The sequence below is a fragment of the Diceros bicornis genome, chromosome 1, assembly GCF_020826845.1.
Source record: "Diceros bicornis minor isolate mBicDic1 chromosome 1, mDicBic1.mat.cur, whole genome shotgun sequence".
Classification (NCBI taxonomy): domain Eukaryota; kingdom Metazoa; phylum Chordata; class Mammalia; order Perissodactyla; family Rhinocerotidae; genus Diceros; species Diceros bicornis.
The window spans coordinates 48,376,900-48,401,160 of NC_080740.1; the positions used below are offsets into that span (position 1 = coordinate 48,376,900).

The 24,261-nt window shown below is 36.1% G+C and overlaps 1 protein-coding gene across 1 annotated transcript in view; it reads right to left on the bottom strand.

Annotated features, from left to right (window-relative positions):
* The window catches only part of FBN2 (fibrillin 2), a 234,511-nt gene that overhangs the window by 94,884 nt on the left and 115,366 nt on the right, over positions 1-24,261 (bottom strand). Inside the window, exons 9-15 of the mRNA XM_058539802.1 lie at positions 15,497-15,649; positions 13,778-14,011; positions 12,712-12,849; positions 7,746-7,865; positions 6,714-6,839; positions 5,746-5,868; positions 3,912-4,034 (exon numbers count right to left, since the gene is read on the bottom strand). Coding sequence (XP_058395785.1) covers positions 3,912-4,034; positions 5,746-5,868; positions 6,714-6,839; positions 7,746-7,865; positions 12,712-12,849; positions 13,778-14,011; positions 15,497-15,649 — 1,017 coding nt within the window. The remainder of the gene's footprint in view (positions 1-3,911; positions 4,035-5,745; positions 5,869-6,713; positions 6,840-7,745; positions 7,866-12,711; positions 12,850-13,777; positions 14,012-15,496; positions 15,650-24,261) is intronic.

Consider the following 24,261-nt stretch of genomic DNA (forward strand, 5'->3'; position numbering starts at 1 on the left):
GTTCCATATGTTACCAAATTTCTCCACGCCTTTTTTTTCTTAAAAGTTGTAATTTTTCAAGGATTTTCTGAAGTAATTATCAGATTCTATACACTATTGGTAAAGTATGTATGGATGCAAAATGGTAATTTTATTTTATTCTTCTTTCTTTAGTATCAACTTTTCCTTATTGATTAAAACAGCAACTCTAAGACTATGCCCTAGACGTGATACCATTATTCTAATTTAATAAAACATTAGTAACTGTAATAGCTAACTTACTGGGCATTTGCTATGTGCCAGACACCATTCAGAGCTTTACCCAGATAAATGTAATATTAACGTATTTAATCCTCGAAACAACTAATGAGGAAAGAAGGCACAGAGAGGTAATGGATCTTGCCCAAGTAGCAGAACTAGGATGATAAAAAGAAAATTAACTTTTTAGCTGACAGAAACATCAAACAGTGTTCATAAAAATGGTAACATATTCTTATGCTAATGTAACAGGATGTTATAAAGGAAATTAAGCTGAAATCCCATTTGTGCTAAACATCAAATAACAAGGTGAATTTTGAGACTCCATCCTGAAGGAAGTAAATATGGAAAATTAGTTACCTGGTCCTTAAACCCCTCCCAACATCAAGGATATAAACAGTTTGACAGTGGTAATTAAGAAAGGATTCTTTTGGCAAGAGCTAGGTTACCAGTTGGGGGTGTTTCCCCCCTCATCTCTGGTCAAGAGGAAAGAGCTTTGCAGGGAGTTACTGAAGAGCTCTGTACCCACCTCTGCCTGGGATACCCAGCAGGCAAAGGCGAGAGGCTGCTATTCCCACTGCAGGAGCAAAGGAGAGAGGTGAGATCAACCTCTGCTCACGTGGCTAATAGCAAAGGTGGGTGTGTCCCACGGATTGGATGTGGTCCTAAAAGGACCACGTGGAGGGGTGATGAGACACTATCAGAGAGAGTCTATCTGAAGTGGACTGCTAACAGGCCAGAGGCTGGGTGAGGAGTGGCCACCAGGAGAAAAATGCAGTGTCTGCATCTCAGGAAGGGCAGCCGAATGCTCTGAGGTACCCATGAAATCCCCACAAGGAAGAAGTTGGCTTTAAACATCTGCAAAGCCCAGAAATCTTGAAGCTATCCTAGGACGGTATCAGTGCTTCTGCCTCCTCACCACTTCTCCCGCACTATGACCAGGCGGAGTCAGAAAACTTGCTCATGAAGGTCTAAGCTTGGGAGGGAACTTGTAACTTAAAATCAAGTTCAGAATATTAATGATCATGTGGTACTGGACATTCTAATTTCTAAATTCAGATTATTTTCATTACATAAAGTAGTTATAGCGGCCAGCCTGGTGGCGTAAGCAGTTAAGTGCTCGCGCTCTGCCGAGGTGGCCCGGAGTTCGCCGGTTCGGATCCTGGGTGCGCACCGCTTATTAAGCCATGCTGTGGCGGCATCCTATATAAAGTGGAGGAAGATGGGCACGGATGTTAGCCCAGGGCCAGTCTTCCTCAGCAAAAAAGAGGAGGATTGGTATCAGATGTTAGCTGAGGGCTGGTCTTCCTCACACACACACAAAAAAATAGCTATATAATTGTCATCTAAACATAGTAAAGTTATGGGGTGGCGTGAGTTTTCTTCCTTACTTATTGGATAAACTGCTCCAATTGAATAAATTTGAAGGTAAATTTTTTTGTGTGTGTGTGAGGAAGATCAGCTCTGAGCTAACATCCATGCCAATCCTCCTCTTTTTGCTGAGGAAGATTGGCCCTGAGCTAACATCCGTGACACCCTTCCTCCACTTTACGTGGGACGCTGCCACAGGATGGCCTGACAAGTGGTACGTCGGTGCACACCCGGGATCCGAACCCGGGCTGCCAGCAGCTGAGTACCCGCACTTATCCGCTACGCCACGGGGCCAGCCTCAAGGTAAATTTTCAAAGGATAGGAGAGACCAAGCTACAGTTGCCTTTGTTTATACACTGCCTGTGAGTCATGCTTCTTCAACATACTAGTTACAACAATAGTTTCATTTTCTGAAAATAAAAATTTACATCTCAGTATCTAGGGAAACAGACATGAACAAATGAGCAAAAAAGAAACCTAAAAGTGCTAACTCTGATAATAATTCATCTTAGTGATTCCTTTCTAACTTCAACGATCAGTGGATCTCAAAAGCATCACCAGAGGCAGAAGACATGAAGAAAACATGTCTAGCACGTTATGGGAACAGCAATATGTAACTTTACACACAGAACAAATGGTGTTTTTATTTGAAAAAGTTTTAGTGACCACAATTGTGAAAAACTGGAGTGGGCTTTCCAACAATTTCTGATGCCTTTTCTGTATGTGGACAGGAGAATGAATTTTTGTGTTTGAACAATGAATTCCTAACAACTACTCACATGTTGGTTGCTTAAAAGAAAAATAATTTCTCCTTCCTAAACTGATTTTGTACTCATCAAAGATTTCAACAGAATCATTTAGATAAAGGAAAAAAACCAACTAAGCGTATTAAAGCAACCGAAAATATTTTAGCTGTCTAAGCAGAAAGGAGCTACATTCCTCTAGTTGCTGTATTTGAAATATCCCTGAGCGAAGTGCCGACATCTTGCGAGCTGAAATAAATCCTAGATTAGGTCGAGTGGAGGAACTAAGTGGACAGATTATTTCCATCTGCCGTTACTTCATTTTTTTTCCCTTTGGGATCCAAATGTTTTAATTCCCATAGATAAGAATAAAGTTTTATCAACTAAGAAAGAATTTCATTTCTCTCAAATATACTTTTAAATCAATGAGTATGTCTGCCTTTTACTGTATAACCTGAAAAATAGAGGGTGCACAATGGCTAATTCACGCCAGAAGTCTCATGAAAGCGCTTCGGAGAGAAAACGGCATTAAATGTGTTTTTACAACTAACTCACTCTGCTATTGTTATCATTAGAACATATTGGTTGGGTTTGGAAAAATGAAAAATCGCATTTTTGTTTTGCCTGCCTCTTTAAAGCTAATGACTGGTAACTCTGACTGACTTTCACGTAATCCATTTGACAAAAGTATCTAAAAGGAATTCTGAATGGCTTAGAATAAAATATATATTCTCTCTCATACTCTTCCCTTGTTTCTACAGGTAGTTGCACAGTGATGAGGAATAACTATTCAAAAACATTTCTTGCTTTTGATATAAGACCAAGTTCTATGGTATAAGACCAAGTTCTATGGTATAAGTTATTTACATTTTAAATTTTGTTCGGGTAAAAACAAGAGTTTGCTTAAATATAACTACAATCTCCATTTCATGTCTTATTTGATACTAATTACAAAATCTAAATTCACTGTATTTAGAAATTCAGTTATCTAACATTATCAAGGATGCTGGTTTAAGGACAGTTTTTTTTCCTTCTCCAGCATTTTTGACTTGCATCTCATCAGAGCTTTCTGAAGGGAGTTAGGTAGGCTCTCTGCCCATTTTTTTTAAACAGCTTTATTTAGATGTAATTCACAAACCACAGAATTCACCCATTTAAAGTATACAATTCAATAATTGTTAGCATATTCACAGATATGTACAACCATCACCACATAACATTTCATCACCTCAAATACTCTTTAGCTATAACCCCCTTCGCCTGCCACTCCCATCCTCTCTGCTCTAAGCAACCAATAATCTAACTGCTACTCTGCTTTATCTCTATAGATTCACTTATTACGGACATTTCTTATGAATGGAATCATACATTATGTGGTCTTTTGTGACCAGCTTCTTTCACTTAGCGTAAGGTTTTCAAGGCTCATCTGTGTTTTCGAATGTATCGGTACTTAATTCCTCTTTAAGGCTGAATATTTATTATTCCATTGTATGGATCTCTCTCTGTTCCCTTTTCAAAGATCATTTGGACACTGGGGCCATTATAGAATGTTTCACTCACCAACACACACGCGTCCGTCCACGCCCACAGCCAGGCCTGGGGGACAGTCACAGCGGAAGGAGCCTTCATTGTTGATGCAATGCCCATTCATGCAGATCCCTGGGGTCTGGCACTCGTCCACATCTGCCCAGAGGGGAACACAAGCCCGGCCATTACTGGTAAGTTTAACTTTATTACAGAGTTTACCTGTTGCCACCACTCCAGATTATCAACCTTCTGTTTTTAGTTTTACAATTTGTGGAAGAACACACAAATGTGATAACAAATCTTATATCTAAATGCAACACTTTGAAACACATTTTCAGAAAGACTAAGTGAAAGTTGCTTCACTTTACCCATCAGGAAAAAAGAGCCCTACAAACTCATTTTTCATTATTTATTTAGCAACCCTGCTTAATACTAAATAATATTTAATTCAAATTTGTTAAGTGAAACAAATTCTTAAAACTAAGATAAACTTTGTAATTACCTTTTATTTACAACACACATAAAATTCTAACTGAAGAGAGATGCTGTTTTGATATTAATTTTATCACTTCATAATAACAAATAGTTTGGGGTATCTCTTCTAATTTTCAATCTGCTTGAATTTATCAAATGTAACCCAACATTAAATGGCTTCCCCAAAAGATTAAACAGTCTTCAAAACACAAGGCTGCCAACTCTTATGAACATTTCAAGACTTTCAGATGACATTTGCAATAATAAATTTAATAAAAAAATAATTTTAAGAAAGCAGAAAGTAGTAAGATCTAGATCATCTTTATATGTATATTTAAGTTTCTTATGAAATGCTGCAATAAAGTTACATGCTATAACATAATGCTACACATTATGTGTGTATGTTCCAGAAATAATGCTAATCCCACATCCTGTGTTAAATCCCAATCAGCTAAGATTTCGAGATGACATCCCAGTCATGAGTTCAATCAGTTGAGCTACAATATTTCTATTTAATCCTGTACTCCCTTTCTTGAATAGTCAAGAAGCTATTTTTTATTCAGAAACACGAGAATCAGTCTCGACTTCCTCTCTCTACTGTCTCTGGAATTTCATTAAAATTACAGAAATTGGTTGTGAGTCTTATTTGGTATTCAGATAAGTTTGTGCAGTTGAAGGCTGAAAGCATTCACAGAGTTATTTTGTCTAAAAGGAGAAAACTAAAAAGCAAAACAAAACTTGTTTCTAAGTAGGCAGCACAGAATTTGTTCCATCTTACTAAATTCCAATCGTGTGTATAAACATTAAATAGTCTTACTTATTTTCAAGAGGCATATCTTTTGCTTACTAAAGTTATCGCTAGAGCTTAGCTTTCAAAATGGCTTTATAAACAAAACAATTGATAGGGATATTTAAATTATTTCTTTACTAAATCAATGTAAGATTTTTAGATAATGATATAGTCACAAATGATCTGTAGATTAGCTTTGTGGAAAAGCTGTAATGCAAAACCAGTAATGAATGACAGTGGAAAATCTAGTTCTGAGAACAAATAAAAACGAAAACCTTTCAAGACTTTTTCTTCCTCTTTTTCATTTAGGCAAGGGGTAGAGAGAAATTATTTCTACATTGTCTCTTTCAGACTTGCTAAAACCAATCTGTCATTCCGTTAATTTTTCCTATACCATTATTATTTTTGTAAAGATATTACTGTTCCCTAGACCACAATGTGTGTTTTTCTAGGAAGCTTTAGACACCTGCCTTACCGAATTACCAAAAGATGTGAATAATATGAAATCCACATGAAGAAACTGAAGTAATTCTTGCATGATTCATTCAAATAAAAAAGATGGTTTCAATCAAGGTTACTTTCCTATCTCAAAGCCATACATACCAGTACAGTAACGCCCATTTGGAGCCAAGACGAATCCTGGTTTGCAGATGCACTTGAAGCTGCCATCTTCATTAATGCACATCCCATTCAAACACATGTTGGTAGTTGTACATTCATCGTGATCTGCAGGAGAGAGAGTGACTTACACCACTAGCCTTGAGGGAACTAGTTCCCTCTCCTTCCACAAACAATTGCCAGTCAAATTCTACTACATAAATGAGCCATGTGCTCAGTGACTTTTTTTTCTAGTATGAATGCCAACTGAGTGAGAGCAAATAGTGTGGAGAATGTGAAAGGCTTTAGTATAAAGGAAAAGAATTAAATAAATTTTGTGTTTAGGTGCTATTAACCAAACCACATAAACCAAGAGTAGTGTTTTATTTTGAGCACCAAAAAAGGCAGTATGATTTCAGGGGGTGTTTCTTTTCTAAGAGAGAATAAAGCAGAGACAAACCTCATTGCAAGTGAAATGATCTGGACTTTCATTAGTGAGTGAAATATCATGTGTTGCTGTGTGAATAGAACACTTCTGTGGAGTATTGGTATCTACTGCACTGCTAGACATCATCAGGACCATAAATTTAGAGATTTGGGTATCACATACGCCAAACATTGTTATAGTCCCCCAGATGGGGGGCGGTTTCTATCTTGTCAATGTTTATGTCCCAACACGTGAGATACAGTAGGTGCTAATAATTATTACCAAGAATAATTGCCACTTGCAATTAAACATGTACCACACAGGAAACGTCTAGAAACAGTAAATTATTCATTGTTAGAACATTTCCAAAAAATCTGTCCTTTCACTTTAATAGTCTTATGTTAAATGCATTTACATTTTACTCAAGTCATCTGAGCAACTCTCACATATGTGTCGTGCAAGCTTTCATGGAAATAGTATATATGGTTCTAAATAAAAATGTGTATCCTTTAAAAATCTTTTGCAAAGGGACAGGCAATTTCCATACCAACACAGTTTTTTCCATCTGTAGTTAATTCAAAGCCAGCATTGCAAATGCACTGGAAACTTCCATCTGTGTTCACACATCGACCATTTTTACAAAGAACTCCATTCTGGATGCACTCATCAATATCTGGGGAAATTAAGAATAGCCAAACATTATCCTTTTACAATAAAAATAGATAGAAACAGTAAGATGATAAACTTAATTTTAAATATCCAGTTTATTTTTACATGTAATACACATGATCATGTTGGTTCTTTAGCAAAACCTCCATCTCTCACTGGCTTTTTTTTTTCTCGGATAGGTAGGTGTAAGCAATTTCACAGCCCTGACATGAAGTAGTAGTTGAAGAGGCAAAGAAAGAGAAAAATGAAATGCGGTGTGCAGTGAACCTAAGAGAGGGTGGGTGGTGTAGCTGGAATTACTGGTGCAGCTGTTTTTGACATAGTGGTTGAAGACCTTAAGAGTCGGAGCAAGGAGTTGAGCAGAGTAAAGTAACTACAGAATATCTGGATTAAGAGAAACATGATGAAAACTGCTGGAGTAAGTTGATTCAGGCAACTACCCGTGGATGAATAGGAAATGAAAAAGATGACAAGCAGAGTCATCTGCTAATGGACAACGGTGGTGAGCTTAGCAATGAAACTGTGAATCAAGACTAGGCTTGATTTGGTGTTGGACTATGTGTGAGGTTCAAAGAAAACAGTAGTTGAAAAGCACTATAAATCTTAAGCTCCGTTAATCAGAGAGCAGTAATGCTACTGAAGTTACTTGGAGAAAGGAAGCTGTGATCTAGGGAAGGAAGATAAACTGAATTTCTGCGAAGCCAGATACCACGCTGCCTGTGTTATAGATGCAAATAGTGTTTTATGTTTAAAGGGAGCATTTCTGAGGGTAGTATAAAATAAATCTGTAATAATGTAATAGCACTTATTTCATCCCACGTCTTATTTTAATAAATTTACTTTTAACCTCAACAGCCTGGGTCACTATATTTCACAGAACATTTTCATACGTGAAAGCAAACTGCCTCACCAATGCACGCTTGCTTGGTAGGAGTCCTCTGGAAGCCAGCATGACATTTACAATAATAGGATCCAGGTGTGTTAACACAATCTCCATTAGTGCAGGGATTTGATGTGCATTCATCAACATCTGTGAGCAGCGAAAGAAACCATTATAGACTTCACTCCATTTCTGGAAATGTTTGTTTAAAGTCCATTTAGGCCTCCCAAATTTGAGAGAAGGCCAGTCAGTGGTAATAGTCTAAATAGCCCAGTATTTATAAATGAATGAAAATTCCTTTCTTCAAATACAGAGGTCAGTCTGGAGATTTACAAAAATACTGCCTATTGGAGAGTACAAGGCACTTTGCTTTCATCAAGAAATAATGATTTTTCATTTGAATAAGGCACAATGATTAAAAGCACAGACTCTGAAAAGACAGAGCCTCGAGTTCCAATAGGCTATAACACTTATTATCTACAGTAATCTGGGTGAGGTAATAGCCTTTCTAAGGCTTAGTACAGTAACAGAAGCTCAATTAAAAATTTTTGAAGACATATATTTATATTACATGTTGTCCCTTCTACTAGTTTTAAAGAAAGAGATTGATGGATTATGGAATTTCTTTATTATTATTTTTTGTGCTCAACTATATATGCATTGAGGCTTGGATAACATTTTGAAGTAACAAACATAGGATGGGTAGAAAACGGAAATTAATTAAAACAAAGCCTACTATTTTTAGTAACTTTAAGTTTCTTTAGTACCTTAAAATTGGGACAGGGATTTTTTGTATAAAACCAAGTTTTATGCAAACACTAGTTTTGATCCAAAATGTGAGAAACATCATCACTGCTTTTATTTCAAGTTCTCCTAAGGCTCGATTAAAGGCAAACCCATGTTAGAATTCAGGCACTGCAAAGCCAAATGACAGACTGAACAGTCTGAACTAGTCAAATCCCAGAGAAATCACATGTGGCAGTGTTAGAAAAAGTTTAATTCATCTTCTCTCAGCAATGCCTACTAAACATTATTTTGAATGCTGGCAAATTAACAACCTGGCTGGCTGGTGAGGGCATAATGACTTGCCATCTCATATGCATGTGGAAGCCTTTAACATATACGATTTCAGCTAAATTGAAGAGCACAACAATACAATCAATTCACAGGTTTACCATTTTAATAAACAGATTACTCCTTTCACAGATGTTCTTAAAAGAGGAGCTGTACTCTATCAAACTCGCCAACCTCATTTATATAAACACTCAGACTGAAGGCAATTAAGCCCTGCCTGGTAAAGGAGGGGGAAAAAATCTCATGGCAAATAAAATAAAAACAACAAGGAATAATAGGATTAAATGCTTTTTCAATTCATCCAAAGACCCTTCAGCCCAAGAAGACTCACTTACATTGAAACTTTTGGTTGATAACATCAATTCTACTGAGCCAAAGGAATGAAGCAAAATGAAAAAATAGAGAGTTTTGAGTGTTAGCAAGCATATAACGTATAACTAACGGACTTTCCAAAACGAAATATCTCCCTCAGTTTGCAGTGTTGAAGATCCCTTAAAGTCTCTGTATGCACGTAATATTGAAATGCAACAACTACAAATGTGTTGTAGATGCATCTTTACAGAACCCTCGCTGTAAATCTCTGTTCTAGTGAAGAACACGAAAGACCACGTACCCAACTCCCTCTCTAGGTAAACTTGCTGGGAAGCAGGTCACTTTTTAGGACCTTTTCCTGCCCTTGAGAACCTGTTCCCAAGGCCCCTCGTGGCTATGACAGCTCTGCCAGTTATTTTGCCGTTACAGCTGTAATTCACTTCTGATTCCTTAGCCTTGTAGGGACCTCACCGAAGGTCTAGTACACAGAGAAGCCATAGTAGTTCACTTATTTATTTCTTCTTTGGAAGTGAAAACAATCAACAAAAAACTGTTAATGACTTTACAATTCCATATGACTTTAAACCCCATTTGTTGTTTTTCCAGGATTATTGTAAGATCTTAAGTTTTAGACTAATCACAAATGACCATTGCCACATTCTGAAATGTACATTTCATGCCTCTTCTTTATTCCGAGTCTCATACCCTAGTACCTCCAAGTGATCACCTTTGTTTTGCTTTGTGTAGAGAAACAGGAATATTTAAATATCACAACCTGCACTTTGATTTCTTCCTATGTTTTCATTGCGGACTGAATATTTTAAGCAAAATTTATAAGATTTTAAGCTACTAAAATAAATGAAGTAATTGAGAAAGACTGATTATCAAATTGGTTAAGTTCTCAGATACTAGTGGGGTAAGAAATATTTACCCTTAAAAGGTACTTTATATTTCAACTTAGAAAACACTTTTAATTTGCAAGGGCTCTAAAATTACCTGTGGCCCAACAGAAACAGAAATTATTTCTTACTATTCCAAAATACAGTGATTTGAATTGAGTTAAAAACCATTGCTAACAGAAGTTTGACTTATACAGACACTAAACGAGTCACAGAATTTCATTTTAGAGTAGAATTCTCAAGAAAAAAAGAGAAAAATGTGATGAATAAATATAACTTTTCAGGTCTCAGGAGTAATTCTCCTAATAGCGAAATGGACCCAATTCTACTTTCCTTGTCTTTGACTTTTTAATACAGTTAGTGCCTTTCAAGTTTTTCCACTTTATCAGGTATTTAACAGAAAGAAGTTCCCAAAGACCAATGGCAATTTGTTATTCCTCAAAACACTGGTGTGATTCAAATAGTCCCCACTCTTATCTTGGGCTCCTAAAGTTTAAAACACCAGTTAACTCATATCCTCTTAACTTTTTCTGATATGCCAACTTGTTGTTTATAAACTCAAAACTGATTAGAAGTTGACACTAGAAAAGAGTAAAGGTTAAAAATATTGAAAACTTGTTTTCCAAAAATATGCCCCAATACTAATCTTTGTCCCTATGAGTTTACAATAGATAGAAAAATAACCCCAAAGTTTTAACTTTGCAGGGCTGGATGATGAGATCAATCTAGAATGGAACCATTTGCAACAATGTTTGGGTAAAACGCAGAAGTTTGAGATTTATATTAACACATCAATTGTGCAGTCGCGCAATCTCAACACTACGTTAGACAGAGCTTATAAAAAGGGTAGTAGCAGCCCTTCTCCCCTGGGTTCCAGGAAAAGTTAGGACCTATTATGTTAAGACATCCATTGTATGTGATTAGCTTATCTCCTGTGCATCTAGAGTGGTACTAACCATGCACCACCCTTGGGAGAACTAGGAAAACAGTCACTGAAATCTCTTTCTGCAGGGCTTCAGTCTCTAGGGGAAGCTGGGTGAGAGGCTGGGTTGGCAGCATGACTACAGAAGGAACTTTTGATCCTTAAAGATTGTTCATCTTTATAGCAATGGTTCACAAGACACTCCCCCAGAGTACTGGTGATTTACTAGCTAGAATAAAGTACACCTGGGTGCAAACATGAAATAAACAGTGGTCTTTGGCTAATTTACAGAAAACAAACTTTTGACCTTCTTTTACTTGTTGAGTAGTGAATCACGCAGTGACACATGAATGGCAAATATCAGTAGCAAAACAAAAATAGTCAATCAAATTTCAGTTTGATAGAGTGTAATTGTGTATGTATGTGTGAGAGGGGATATTTTACATATTGTACACTTATAATCATATTTTCTGGTGGCAAAATCATTTTCAAGTCAGATAAAAGAACAAATAAATCAGTATTTCAGGGTGTTCTAAAAATAACCACCTGGTCTACCACTTAAGCAAGTATCAAGTAGTATCTGCTAAGCTAGGGTTGATGCATATGGTTATACACTGCACAACCCTAGGGTGCGCCATTTATACAGATTATGTGAATGGTACCCTCTAGAGCCGTGCAGTGCAAAACCTGTGCAACTGTACATCGAGATCCTGAGCTAAGCCTTATTTAATCATTCTCATCTTGTAGCTCTGAACATAGTTTAGAATGATTGGTTTTTCCAAAACATCATACTTGGCTCACATTTTTTCATAATCATAGTGCACTTAGACATTTTCAGTTTAACTTGGCAAAATTGTGATACTAACTCTCTGTGTTCCTGGCCTCTCATCTGTATTATATAACAGAAGACTTGAACTCAAAGTTGATATTTAGGGTTATGCTAATACGAAATATATACATGATCATTTGCTAATATGATACATAAATAAAAGAATAACCTCAAAATGGTTCAATTCCCAGTCTTAAAACTACTCTTAAAAGATCATCAAAACCCTCTTCATTACCAAATCCAATAGATTTTTTTTTGTCCTCATTGCATTTGATTTTTCTGCCACATTTAACACTTGACACTACTTTTCTCTTGAAAGTGTACCTTTCAAGTGTATAGCTTCAGTGACATAATACTTTCCAGATTATTTTGCTGTCTCTTCAATACCATTACTAAGTTTTCTTTATGGGCCTGTGTTGCTGTTTCCACGGGGTTCCAGTTGCAGTACCACTGTTATCTTTTCACTCTTCCCATTGTTCAGCCTGGGTGACAATATTCACCTTCATGGTTCTAATAGCCATCTGTATATTATTGACTCCTAAATCTGTACCTCTAGCCCTGAACACTCCTCTTAGCTTTAGACCCATATAACTAAATGTCCTAGACACCTAAAACTCAACATGTCCAAAAGAGACTCTTCAACTATTTCCTCCCAATCTCCACCTTCTTCAGCATGTTAATTACACCACCGTATATCCAATGTCGCTCAGCTAAAAAGGAAGGAAAGGGAGAGGCAGAGACAGAAATCACAATATTTAGGACCTGAAAGGGTGGAGGATTCCTGAAATGGCCTAGCTCAGCAGTAGGTTAAGGGAGCATATGCATGAGCATGCACACAGGAGAGATAGCTTGGAAATTAGCTTTACTTCAAAAGTCTTTTTTTTCATATTCAATCCAATTTGTTCCTGTAGTCTAAAAGCTATTAAAAGACTAAGAAAGATTAAAGAATCATGAGCTTACCTATGCAATCCCCATTTGCATCCTGCTTATAACCCATGTTGCACTCACATCGGTAGCTAGAAACAGTAGGTATGCAGCGTCCATTTAAACAGAGATTAGCATGATGCTTACAGATGTCTATTGTCTGGTTCAGAATAGCTGTGGAAAACAAAGCACAAGTGATATTTCATCATTACAACATGGATTACTTTTCTCAGAGTTGATTTTTGAAAGGATATTTGATAGTACATTAATTAGGTATAATATCCAAAGCCCACATTATTCAATATTTTATTAAAACTTTCATGTTGAAGATCTAAAAAATATTCTTGAGACACATGGCTGTAACTTACATTTACTAAGTCATACAACTGGAAACTTTGCTCATAATGATGTCTTTTCAAAATCTCAGGAATGTTCTACTGTACATTTGAATGCTTTCCATTTCTTTTTTTGTAACTATGCGGAATACTCAGATAGAGTAAATAGGCAAAATGCCAAAAAGAATAAACTTAACACTGTAGGACATCATTAAATATTATTAGCAAGAGCAGTTCTTTTCGAAAGAATGAACTTAAATGTCAAGTACACCACTGCCAATTCTGGCCTGAAGCCTATGGGTCTCAACTTCTTAAGTTATTCAACAAAAAAGAGTGAGGAAAAGAAAGCTATTTCATTATAATATTTGGATAGGCACAGAGCAAGACTTATTCAGTTTATCTCAGTTGAGAAATGGTTCTGGAAAATAATTCAAGGAGTGTATGAACAGGGCAGCTGCAATGGCCAAATGAAATACACTGGAACCAAAAACGTGCTCTTTAATGGCGCCATCTGGATTGGAGTATTACCATGCTCTCATCTCTATTTTCAAAGAGAACCTAGGTCACTCATTCTTTTCTCCAATTTAGAAAGTTTATGGAACATAAAAATAATATTTTCCTAAGATTAAGTATTACTACATTACATTTTAGATCCTGAAATAGTTTTTACACACACACACACACACACATGCCTTTTGAAAAAAAAGATATTATAACATCATTTAAGGCAGAAAAGTAAACAGTCTACACAAAAAGTGAACACTCACTTAGCCCAGTGATGATGGGCCCCTGTCCTCCGGCCCCCACACCAGCTCCTCCAACACCAGGAGAAAAGCCATTGCCTCCAGGGATGGGGATGAAGCCTGGCCCTCCTGGGCCATAGCCATTGCCATTGCCACTTGGGGCAAAGCCATTCCCCCCAGTGCCTCCAGGTCTGGAACCAGCACTCCCTGGTATCCCTCCTATTGGAAGTCCATCCATGCAAAGTCTGCGATATTCCTCTAGAAGAAAAGAAAGTTCAGTTAAACACAAATGGATGGCTTTCTGCATAATAAAGGCAATTTGTATATTGTAATGATCATTTCAAGTTATCTTTACTACACAATATGAATAAGTAAGTTATTATCTTGATAAATATTTTCAACGCTAGCAGTAGCAGGAAAAGGTATAGAAGTTTCAGAAAAAATTAAAACCTACAGCCATATTTTAAATGAGTTGCATAACCAAAGAATCGTCTATATGTGCATTTTGATTTTACATCCCTAAGTGCAATTCGTAAAATTCCAGATATAATTGTGAATGCAAGAAATTTATTTGAATGGATGAAAATGAAAGCTTTAAGTAATTCATTCTGTATATTCGGTTTTACTTGAATCTTTGTCAGTATTGTACCTACACATTTTTTCCTATCTATTTTCTTCTCTTTAAGGGATTAATATGGCTTCAGAATACTTTTTTCTAATGTGGATTTTAACAGAAAACAGTATTTAGTAAGCTTTTAAATCTGCTCCTTATTTGTCCAAGTATCAAAGCTGAGAGAAAAGAAACAAGAATATAGAAGTTGCCTTATTTCCTTAACTGCTCTCAGAATTAGGGCACTACATAAACAGACATGAAAATTATTTAACTCAAGTAAGTGTTTCAGTATTAATATTACTATTACACGTCACTAGTGGAATGATGAGTTTCCCAAATTATATACTATGCATTAATTCTGCTTTTTAAAAATTTTTACTACTCAATTTTGGTATCTTATGGCTTAGAGATTTAGAAAGAATGTGCCTTAACTTTTTTCTCCATAACAGTACATATAAATACATATCTCTACAAGTGTATTTCCAAAACTTTAATTATTTTTGATATATTTAGAAATTAATATGAAGATAACATAACATATCGATATATCTTTATGTGATAAACATTAATTGTATTTTACTATTCATATTATATTAAGAAGAGGAGCTATTTCTCATTCATCTTGAAATAATTTCCTGATATAGCCTCAGTTATATGGCAGTTAATATAGCAAAGGGAATGAGAAGTATCCTCCTACACTTATATTCTTAATTTTCAAGGTCCTTAGAAAAGAGAGGAAATATCTTCAAGGACTGGGACACTATAAGCTGAGGGTACTCCTGAAATAAAACACAAATGAAGGCAGAACTTTGTTATTCAAAGATATTCAAACTCTGGAATGGAAGATCAGGAGGCTTTAAATACTGACATTCAAAATAATTTTTTAAAATACTTGCATAAAGACAAGTTATGACCAGCTTTTAGGACTTTTTCTGATATTAACAGACTGTATATAATAAAAACTGATCCCAAATAAACAATGCCATCCCACAAAAACACTAAAGTCATATTGAAAACACTAATAGGAATATAAATATGACTTGATTTCAAGGAGAAGAGCAAAGTACATTATTTGTTACTAATTTTCCTAACACTGTCTGTCCTGAGGAGGCTGGCAGCCAGCAGCTCACCGGAGCCTCTGACGGGACAGGCTTCAGGAATGGTTCCAACACCCCAGCAGCGGCCAGGCTCACAGCAGCATTGCTTTTTTGTCATTCTGCCCGGAAGCTCTTGTGCACAGCGACCATTCACCAGGCCTGAGAAACATGTGCCTGTTCTCTGATCTGAACATGTGAAAATAAAATAGAAGACATGGCAGAATTATCTCAGGTTCTCATGTCAATCATTCCACATATTAGAAGAGGCTAAGTGAAGTGAATTATTTTACTTAATCTCTATTATATCTGTTTATTCTCTTATTTTCTATTGCATTTATTCATTCCTTTACTTATTTACTGAGCAAACATTCACTGAGCACCTATTCCATGTCCTATCCCAGGGACACAAAAATCAAAAGACATGCGGCAGGTATGAGCCCATGCTGCAGTGAGAAGCCAAGCCCAGACAGATCTGCAGCTTGAAGGAAAGGAACTACCCAATCCTAGCCTAGATTAGTTATATTAGTCAATCTCCAGCTGACCTGCAGATGTTCACCATTGTTTGCCACTGAGATTTTGTGGTTGTCTGTTACACACAATATCTGACTGATACAGGTGCCATTTTAGAAAGGTTGATCAGAAGGAGCTCTTTTGAGAGACTGACATCTGAGCAGAGACTCCAATAAAGTGAGAGCATGAGCCACACAGTTATCTGAGAGAAGAACAGTTCAAAGAGAAAGGGATGTTCTTGATGTGTGAAAAACAAGGGGCCAGTGTGCCCAGAGAAGAGCATGCAAAAGGGAGAGTAGAAGACTATGAGCTCAGAGAGATGTCCAAGGCAAGATCATGTACAGCCCCGTAGACCATTAGGAAAGGACTTTTGGATCTTATGTGGAGTGTTAGAAGAGTCACTGAATGGTTTCAATTAGAGGACAGACAATGGTTTACATTTTCTAAAAGATCTCTTTAGCTGCTGACTGTAGTGAGTGCAGGAAGACCAGTGAAGACGACACTAAAGACCTCCAGGTGAGAGATGATGGTGGCTTGGATGAGGGGGGTAGCAGTGAAAATGACGAGAGTAGTCAGATAGCAGATATATTTTGAAGGTACAATCAATAGGAACATGCTTGGGTGTGGGGTATAAGAGAAAGAGCGTCTTGGAAATTTCCTCAGTTTTGACTTAGACAGTGAGACAGGAGGACAAAGGGAGAGGCAGGATTAGAGGACACAATACGAGGCTCCTCTTTAAAATGTGTTACATTTGGGATGGTGAATATATGAGCCTGGAATCCAGGCTGAAGACAGATCCCTGGGAGTTATCGGTATATATATGGTATCATAAACCATGAGGCTGGATAAGACATTTTCAAGAACTAGAGGCAAAGAATTATGTCAAATGGTGATGAGAAGTAAAGTAAGGTGAGGACTTGAAGTAACCACGGGGTTTGGCAGGACTGCTACGGTAAGGAGTTTGTGCATTATCCCGCAGGATGGGAGGCAGAGCTGTGACACGACCAAATATGACTATAATAAAGGTCCTCTGGTGGCAGGGGAGAGAATGGATCAGAATGGCAGATAAGGGTTAAAAGATATCATCAAAAGACTACATAAAATGCAAAATTCAATAGGGATAAAATTTAATATCATCTGTAAACTCTGTGGGTTTAAAACTCAAATTGCCTTTATTGCGACCAATGAAAAAAATTGTGAGTCTAGTTCACTATATATGATTCAACTTTTCTCAAGATGCTTTCAAGAAGTTTTGTCTATGATCACAAGAAGAAAGATGTACCTCAACAATCAGGAGCTGCATATCCATAATGCAGATGAAACTATTAATTACAAATAACTCCATTAACAGGTAAAGCCTAAATTTTTTGCACTAGATATATAGAGTTTGAAATAAGTATATTATTTTCTCTAATGGTCCCTAGTATACCTCAGGTTGCTTCTAAGCTATTGTTAAATAAACGAATTGGCTTTAAGATAAGCCACGTTAGAATCAACACACCTTCTTCCATTTCTCAAAAGAAATTCAGTATTCCCAAAAGCAACGTACTAAATTGGATGCATGCATGCATACTTAAACACACTGCATACATTTCATAAACTTCACAAGTTGGGTTTGGACAGTGTGTCACTGTGAATAATTTGACAGGTAGGTTTCTATTCCCAAGAATGATCCAGGAAAATAATTTTTAGAATATTCATTCCAGGAACTCAAAGTATCATATTCCTAGATTTGCTCGATTGTTACATTCCTCGAGAAGAGGACGTAAATTAAGATAAGAAAGTCTTAAAGGCTTAACAGCAATCACTGTTACGAAACATACTCAGTGCTACAAGGTAGGCTGAATGTATTTATCTCCTCAAGGCTTCTATAAGGAGGAGGCTGTACTAAAAGATTTGAGAAAAAAATCATGGCCCTGAGTCAGGATTCCTAGGTTAACATTAAGATATTATTAACTGTTTGATTCTGCAACTATATGTAACTCTTCTTCCTCATGGAACAGGGTTGGTGGGAGAATTAAATAAAACCATATATGTCTGTTTCCAGCAGAATGGTGAATTAGCTACCCAGAATGTCCCTCCCAAATGAAACATCCTGGATAAAATATGAAAAACTATTTTAAATAATATATCACCCAGCTGGCATGAAAGAAAGGAAAAAACAAGGTCTCAAAATGAAGTGAAAACAGCAATCTTAGGAGGTAAGTACACAGCCAGGTTTCAGCTTTAGGGCTTCTGCAAAACTCTGGAGACTCTGAATTTCAACTCTGATAGCTTCACAGGGCCCAGAGCATATGAGATAAGAAGCCCAGATTCTCTCCTCCAATACAAAATGTAATAGGAAACTCCCTCATAAAGTAGGGGCCCCAACGAGCTATATCCTTATATGTAGCTAAAGTAGAGGAGGGGAGCTAAGAGAGTTGACTATCTCTATCTCGGTGCTGAGTGGAGGAAAAAAAAAGATCTTTCTTAAGAATCTGAAACCACAAGCTCTTCCTCATACAGACAGCTCCGATGTCTCAGTTCACATTAGGTTTCCGGTCTGAAGAACTTCAAAGGAAGAACTTAATATAAAGACGTCCTCAAGTTGGGATATTCCAAGCAACCGCCAAAGCCAATACAATTGAGGACTTAAAATTGACATAGGTCTCAAAGAATTTCCATAAATAAAGTTCCAAGAAAAAGGAGTAGCTAATAGCAAAATAAATAAATAACTGAATAAATAAGTAAATAAATAACATAAAAAATGGCTCAATGAACAAAAGCTACCTAAATAGCATATTTCATATATTAGAATGGTCAGATCAATTCTGAAAATCATTCATTATTTCTAATGATGATAATTCATTAAATATTAGTTAACAACTAAATTATATTTAATATGTTTAAGGCAATTAAAAATCTAAAAATGGGAACAGAGAAAAAGAGCCCATAAACAATGAAAGAATAGACTTAAAAGAATTCAATGCAACTTCCATAAATGAAAACAACCATAATTGAAATAAAATGCTAGTGACTACATTAAACAGTGTATTGCACATATATGAAGAGAGAATTATTGAGCTGGAAGATACATCTGAATAAATTATCTTCATGGCAGTTCAGAGAGTCAAAGAGATGGAGAATGTTAAAAAGAGATTAAGCAACATGGAGATGAGTGTGAAAAGGTGTTAATACATCTAATAAGGGTACTGGAAAGAGGTAATAAGCAGATTGGGGGAGAGGCTATTCAACAGATACTAGCTTAGAACTTTCTAACACTGTTGCATGACAATTTCAGATCTAGAAAGTACAATAAATCCAAAGTGGGAAAAATGAAAAGAAATACACAGCTCGCCACATCACTGTGAAACTGCAGAATAACAAAGAAAAAGTGAAGATCTTAAAAACGGCTAGAAGGAAAAGATTATCTGCTAAGGAATGATACTTAAACCAATAACTGACTTCTTAATAACAGCAGTGGATGCTAGGAAATAGTGTCTTCTGGACACTGTGATAAAATAACTGTCAACCTAAAATTCTGTACCCTAAGAAACCATCTTTCCAGAGGGAAAATTAAGGTCACTTTCAGGAAAACAAAAACAGAATTTTCTACCAAAAGGTTCTTGCTAAAGGAAATTTTAGAAGAGGTGCTTTAGGCAAAAGGAAAATTATTCCAAATGGAAGGTTTGAAACGCATGAAGGAACGAGGAGGAAAAGTATTGTTAGACACATGGGTAAATCTAAACAAGCACTAAAATATCAAACAGTAATAATAATGATTAATTTGTTGCAAGTAGAGAGTGGCAATTGGCTAGAATTTTTTAAAGCTGGGAGATCAAAGTGTAACCATTCTAATGTTCTTTTATTGTTTAGATGTAGGTAAAAATATAGATTAATTTTAGATTTTAAGTTACATATACATCTTAAAACAGCTAGGATAACCACTAAAACCAAAGAAATAAAGTATGTAACTTTTAAACAATAGAGGAAAAAGAATGGCGTGTAGTGAAGGAGGGAAACCTGAATAAATCCAAAAGAAAGCAAGAAAGAGGAAAAAAGTAACAAGAAGCAAGATAAATAGAAAGCACAAAGAAGATAATAGAAATAAAAACAAATAAATCAGTTACTATAATAAATACAAATGAATTTAGGTCTCAACTTAAAAGACAAAGATTTTCAGACTGCAAAAAAAATTTACATTTAGGCTATTTAAAAAAGACACATTTAAAACATAAGGAAGCAGGAAGATTGAGAGGAAAAATATGCAACAGGCATATATTTAAACCTTCCTCTACCACCCACAAAATGTGATGCAAAATAATATAAGCTAAAATGGACCAAGAGAAAATGTTTAGAAATAGACCAAGAAGAAGAGAAAAAAACTTTAGAGAATCAATATACATTGAAAGAAAGGTCCAATTCACCAGCAAAATATATATAATACTTTTAAACATTCATCATTTTATAACATAGCATCAAAATATACAAATGAAAACATAAAGAACAACATGGAGAAACTGAGAATTTACCATCATAGTGGGATATTTATACAACTCTTTCAGTAATTGATAGATATAATAGACAAAATTCAGTAGGTACAGGGAAAATTTGAACAGTATAGTTAACAAGTTTGATGTAATAGATATATCTATCCAATAACTGGAGAAAACACATCTTTTTCAAGTCCACATGGAAGATTTGCAAATGAGAGAAACTACTTACACTTTAAACAACTCATGGTCAAATGCAACATCACATTGGAAATAAGTAATATGTACAAAAATGAGTAAGTGCTCATCAGTAATCCATCAGGAATCTACACCAGTCCCAGGGACTGGTAATGATATTGTGAGCAGTCCACAAATCTGTATTTACATTGAACACTGCAATGCAAGTGCAAAATGCCTCACATGCAGGCACTACTATGATTCCCATTTATGGAGATTCCATGTGACTAATAAAATACAAACTCAATTAAAATTAATGCCCAGTAGCTTTTATATTATGTATTTTCTCAAAGATACTGAATTGTCATCATGTGTGGATTTGAAAACATTTTTGATGTTAAAGAAGGGTCTTCAAATTCAATAAATATAAGTACTGTTCTACACTTTGGAAACCTCTGGTCTGTCCTATAATAAAATTTGAGGAAACCATGTCATTGGTGAGAGAGTGGAGGGGCAGAAAGAGACAACTGCAGAGTAAATCATAACTTTTATCATAAATTCCACAATTAGTCTCTTCTAATAACACTGGGGAGGCAAGCAATCTACTTCCAATCCTTTGAGTCAAAAACATACCAGGATGAGATACAGACCAGGGTAGTGTGATGTCTCAGGAGTAAGGTCACCCCCAAAATACATTTCAAAAGCAAAACAGTGGCTAGGAGTTAGGTTCTTTCCTTTGCATATGTGACACTGCATGCTCCTCAGAAAGCACTGTGTTGAAAATGTGTCCCATTGAAGAACATCTGGAATAAAAAAGGGACACCCTATAGAACTAACTAAGAGCTGCTGAGGCACACCATCCCTTGAAATAGGGAATTATTAGGGACAAAGTCAGATGAAGCATATTTATTACATTATTAGAACAAATCCTTCTAAAGCGTGGTATATGTTTAAATGTAGGACTGAGATGTCCTAAGTAACAAAAACAAGTATATTCCTCTAATAATCTCCTATCACCCTCACTATATTCCCAGAACAAGGTTTACACGAAATCTTATTTAAAGCCACAGTGAGAAAGAGGAAGCAATTCATCTTCTCTGATTAAAATATAAATGTATCTTGAAACTAAATAATGGCACTCTTATCAGAGTTTGTTTCACGGCTTGACATTTAGTCTAAACTTGATTTAAGAGAACTAATGGTTAATTATACAATGTGATGAAAACTTGGTAAAAGTTGGGGGTTGTACCTTGAAATAAATGTCTCCTGTTGAATGAGCTTTGATGATTAAAAATGAAGAGTTCAGCCAGAAAACACCGATGAGGTTAGCTCAGGTCAGAATACCAGTGATAGTAGATAGTCAGTAAACAGCAGCCATTGTCTCAGGCCTCAACCCCTGAAACTGGCAGCCTGCACCCACCTCTTGGATGGTGTGGCGCCAATGTGGGATCCCCCTGATTAATTCTGCAGATTCTTGCTATTCCTAAAATACTTTCATGTTGCTTTTGTGTTTCCATTTACAAGACTAACCAGAACTGGGAACAACAAAAGAAAGAGAACCACCGTGGCTCCTAGGTTTACTTCTTCCTTTAAAATAGTGACGTGTTTCTTCCTCATGGTCTAACCTCTTTCTAGGACATTCTTTCTACTCTTCCACCAGTCCCCTTGGATATGATTCTGAAATTAAAACTAAACACTACTCAGTACACTGTTTCATCGCTGTCTCCCCTACCCCTTCAGTTAAACATTTTTAGGAGTTTTGGGTTATCCTTCAAGTGTTTTGTCGCGAATGCACACATACACATATAATCAACATCCACCATCACATAGATTGCTGCATAACAACAACACATCCTGACCATCACTCCAGATCATTCTATGAAGATTTTCCTCATTTCTTTTAAACAGCTTTTTCTCCCATTGACTTTTGTCTCTGTCCTGCTCAAAAATCTTGATGGGCTCTCACTGCCCTCAGGATCGATTTGAAACTCCTTAGCATGGCAGTCAAGAACCCTGGCAACAGAATCTTAATCTCAACCCATCTTTCTTGTTTTATCTCCAACTCCTTTCTTACGCAGCTCTCTTTCCCAGACAAGCTCTTCTCACCATCTCCTGAGCCCAGGCGAACACCTTCAGCATTTGTAGTCTTGCTCACACCTTTCTCCTTGCTCGGTACACCCTTACTCCCTTTGTGTAGCTCCTACCCATTTTTCAAGGTCTACTTCAGTGCTCATTTCCTTGAGAATTTTAACTCTAATAATTAGGAGTTTCTTTTTGACTTATAGCATCTATTGCCTAAAAAATTATTTAGCAATTAAGTACCCATTGCCTCAAGCATTCTCTTGTTATATAAAATATAAATAATAAAAATATTATTATTTTTCACTTTATGTTTTCAGGTTTTGTTTTCTCAAGAATACTCCATGGCAATATTGCGCACTGAAACTTTTGCAAAGCTTAAAGAAATGCACTGGGATGTTGTGGCAAAGTCATATTACTGTAAGGATTTCTAAATGCTTACTCTCATTTTCTGAACTTCACTTGCTGCTGCCTGGCACTTTCAAGTCTCCCTGCTCAGGATCCCTCCTAGCTCTGGGGGCACAAGACCAGCAGGCACATTATCTTGCATACAGAATGTGCTCGCTGCTGCTTGTCAACTCATGATTTACTCATTGCTGGCTCACTTTTCTTGCCTGCATTACACCCTGGGAATTAGGAATTAATAATGCTATGCATATTACAATGACACTATATTCCAAAACGACATAAGATTCATTAAGTTGCACTATTAAAAATGCTTCTAAGAAAAAGATTATTAGGTAAGTTTCAACTCTTTTTAGAACTGACGTATGTCTGTAGTCTTTGTTAAAAAAGACAGCTCTTTCCTGGATATTTAAAAAACTTGATAAAATACACTAGATAAAATTATATTCGGAATTTGACTTTCATATTTAGTGTAAAATGAAATGGGAAAACTATCCTATTTTATAATTAAAATGCCCAGCTAAACTCTCCTGCCATATGAAACTATTTTCCTACACACAAAAGAAAAAGGCAGTTTATTGATGCTTTATCATGTGGTATAGATTCAGGATATTTTCATTAACTAGAAAAGGGAATTAGGGCAGCAATCAGCATATGTCACTCTTAGAATAAAACTGCAGATAACATGCAGTTTTATACTCAAGAAAAAGTTTTGAGTTTGTCCAACTCATTATTGTTAGCATATATGTGGTTACAAAAAAGATAGCATGGAAATATCCATGACATATATAATTCAATCATAAATAAATTCAATCTAAGAAAACACAGACTCAGATTTTTAAAAATCAAAGTCAAAGATCTCTTACACATTAAAATATTAGATTTATTTTCTTCTCATATATGGAAAATACATACTTATTCCGAATGTAACATAGTTATTCAAAAAATTTTTAAGTTGCTTACTTAATTTTAACATTGATTTTGTAATTTGGGGAAGTCATTCTTCCCTCCTTAGGGGCTTTCTTCTGTTCCTGGGTCAGGATGTTGATACTGAAATGAATAGGAACTCCTGCTTAGCACACAAGTCACTATGGCTCAGCTTTCTGGAGCTCAAGCAGGCTCTCGCCTTCTGAGTATCCAGGACCATAACTCAGT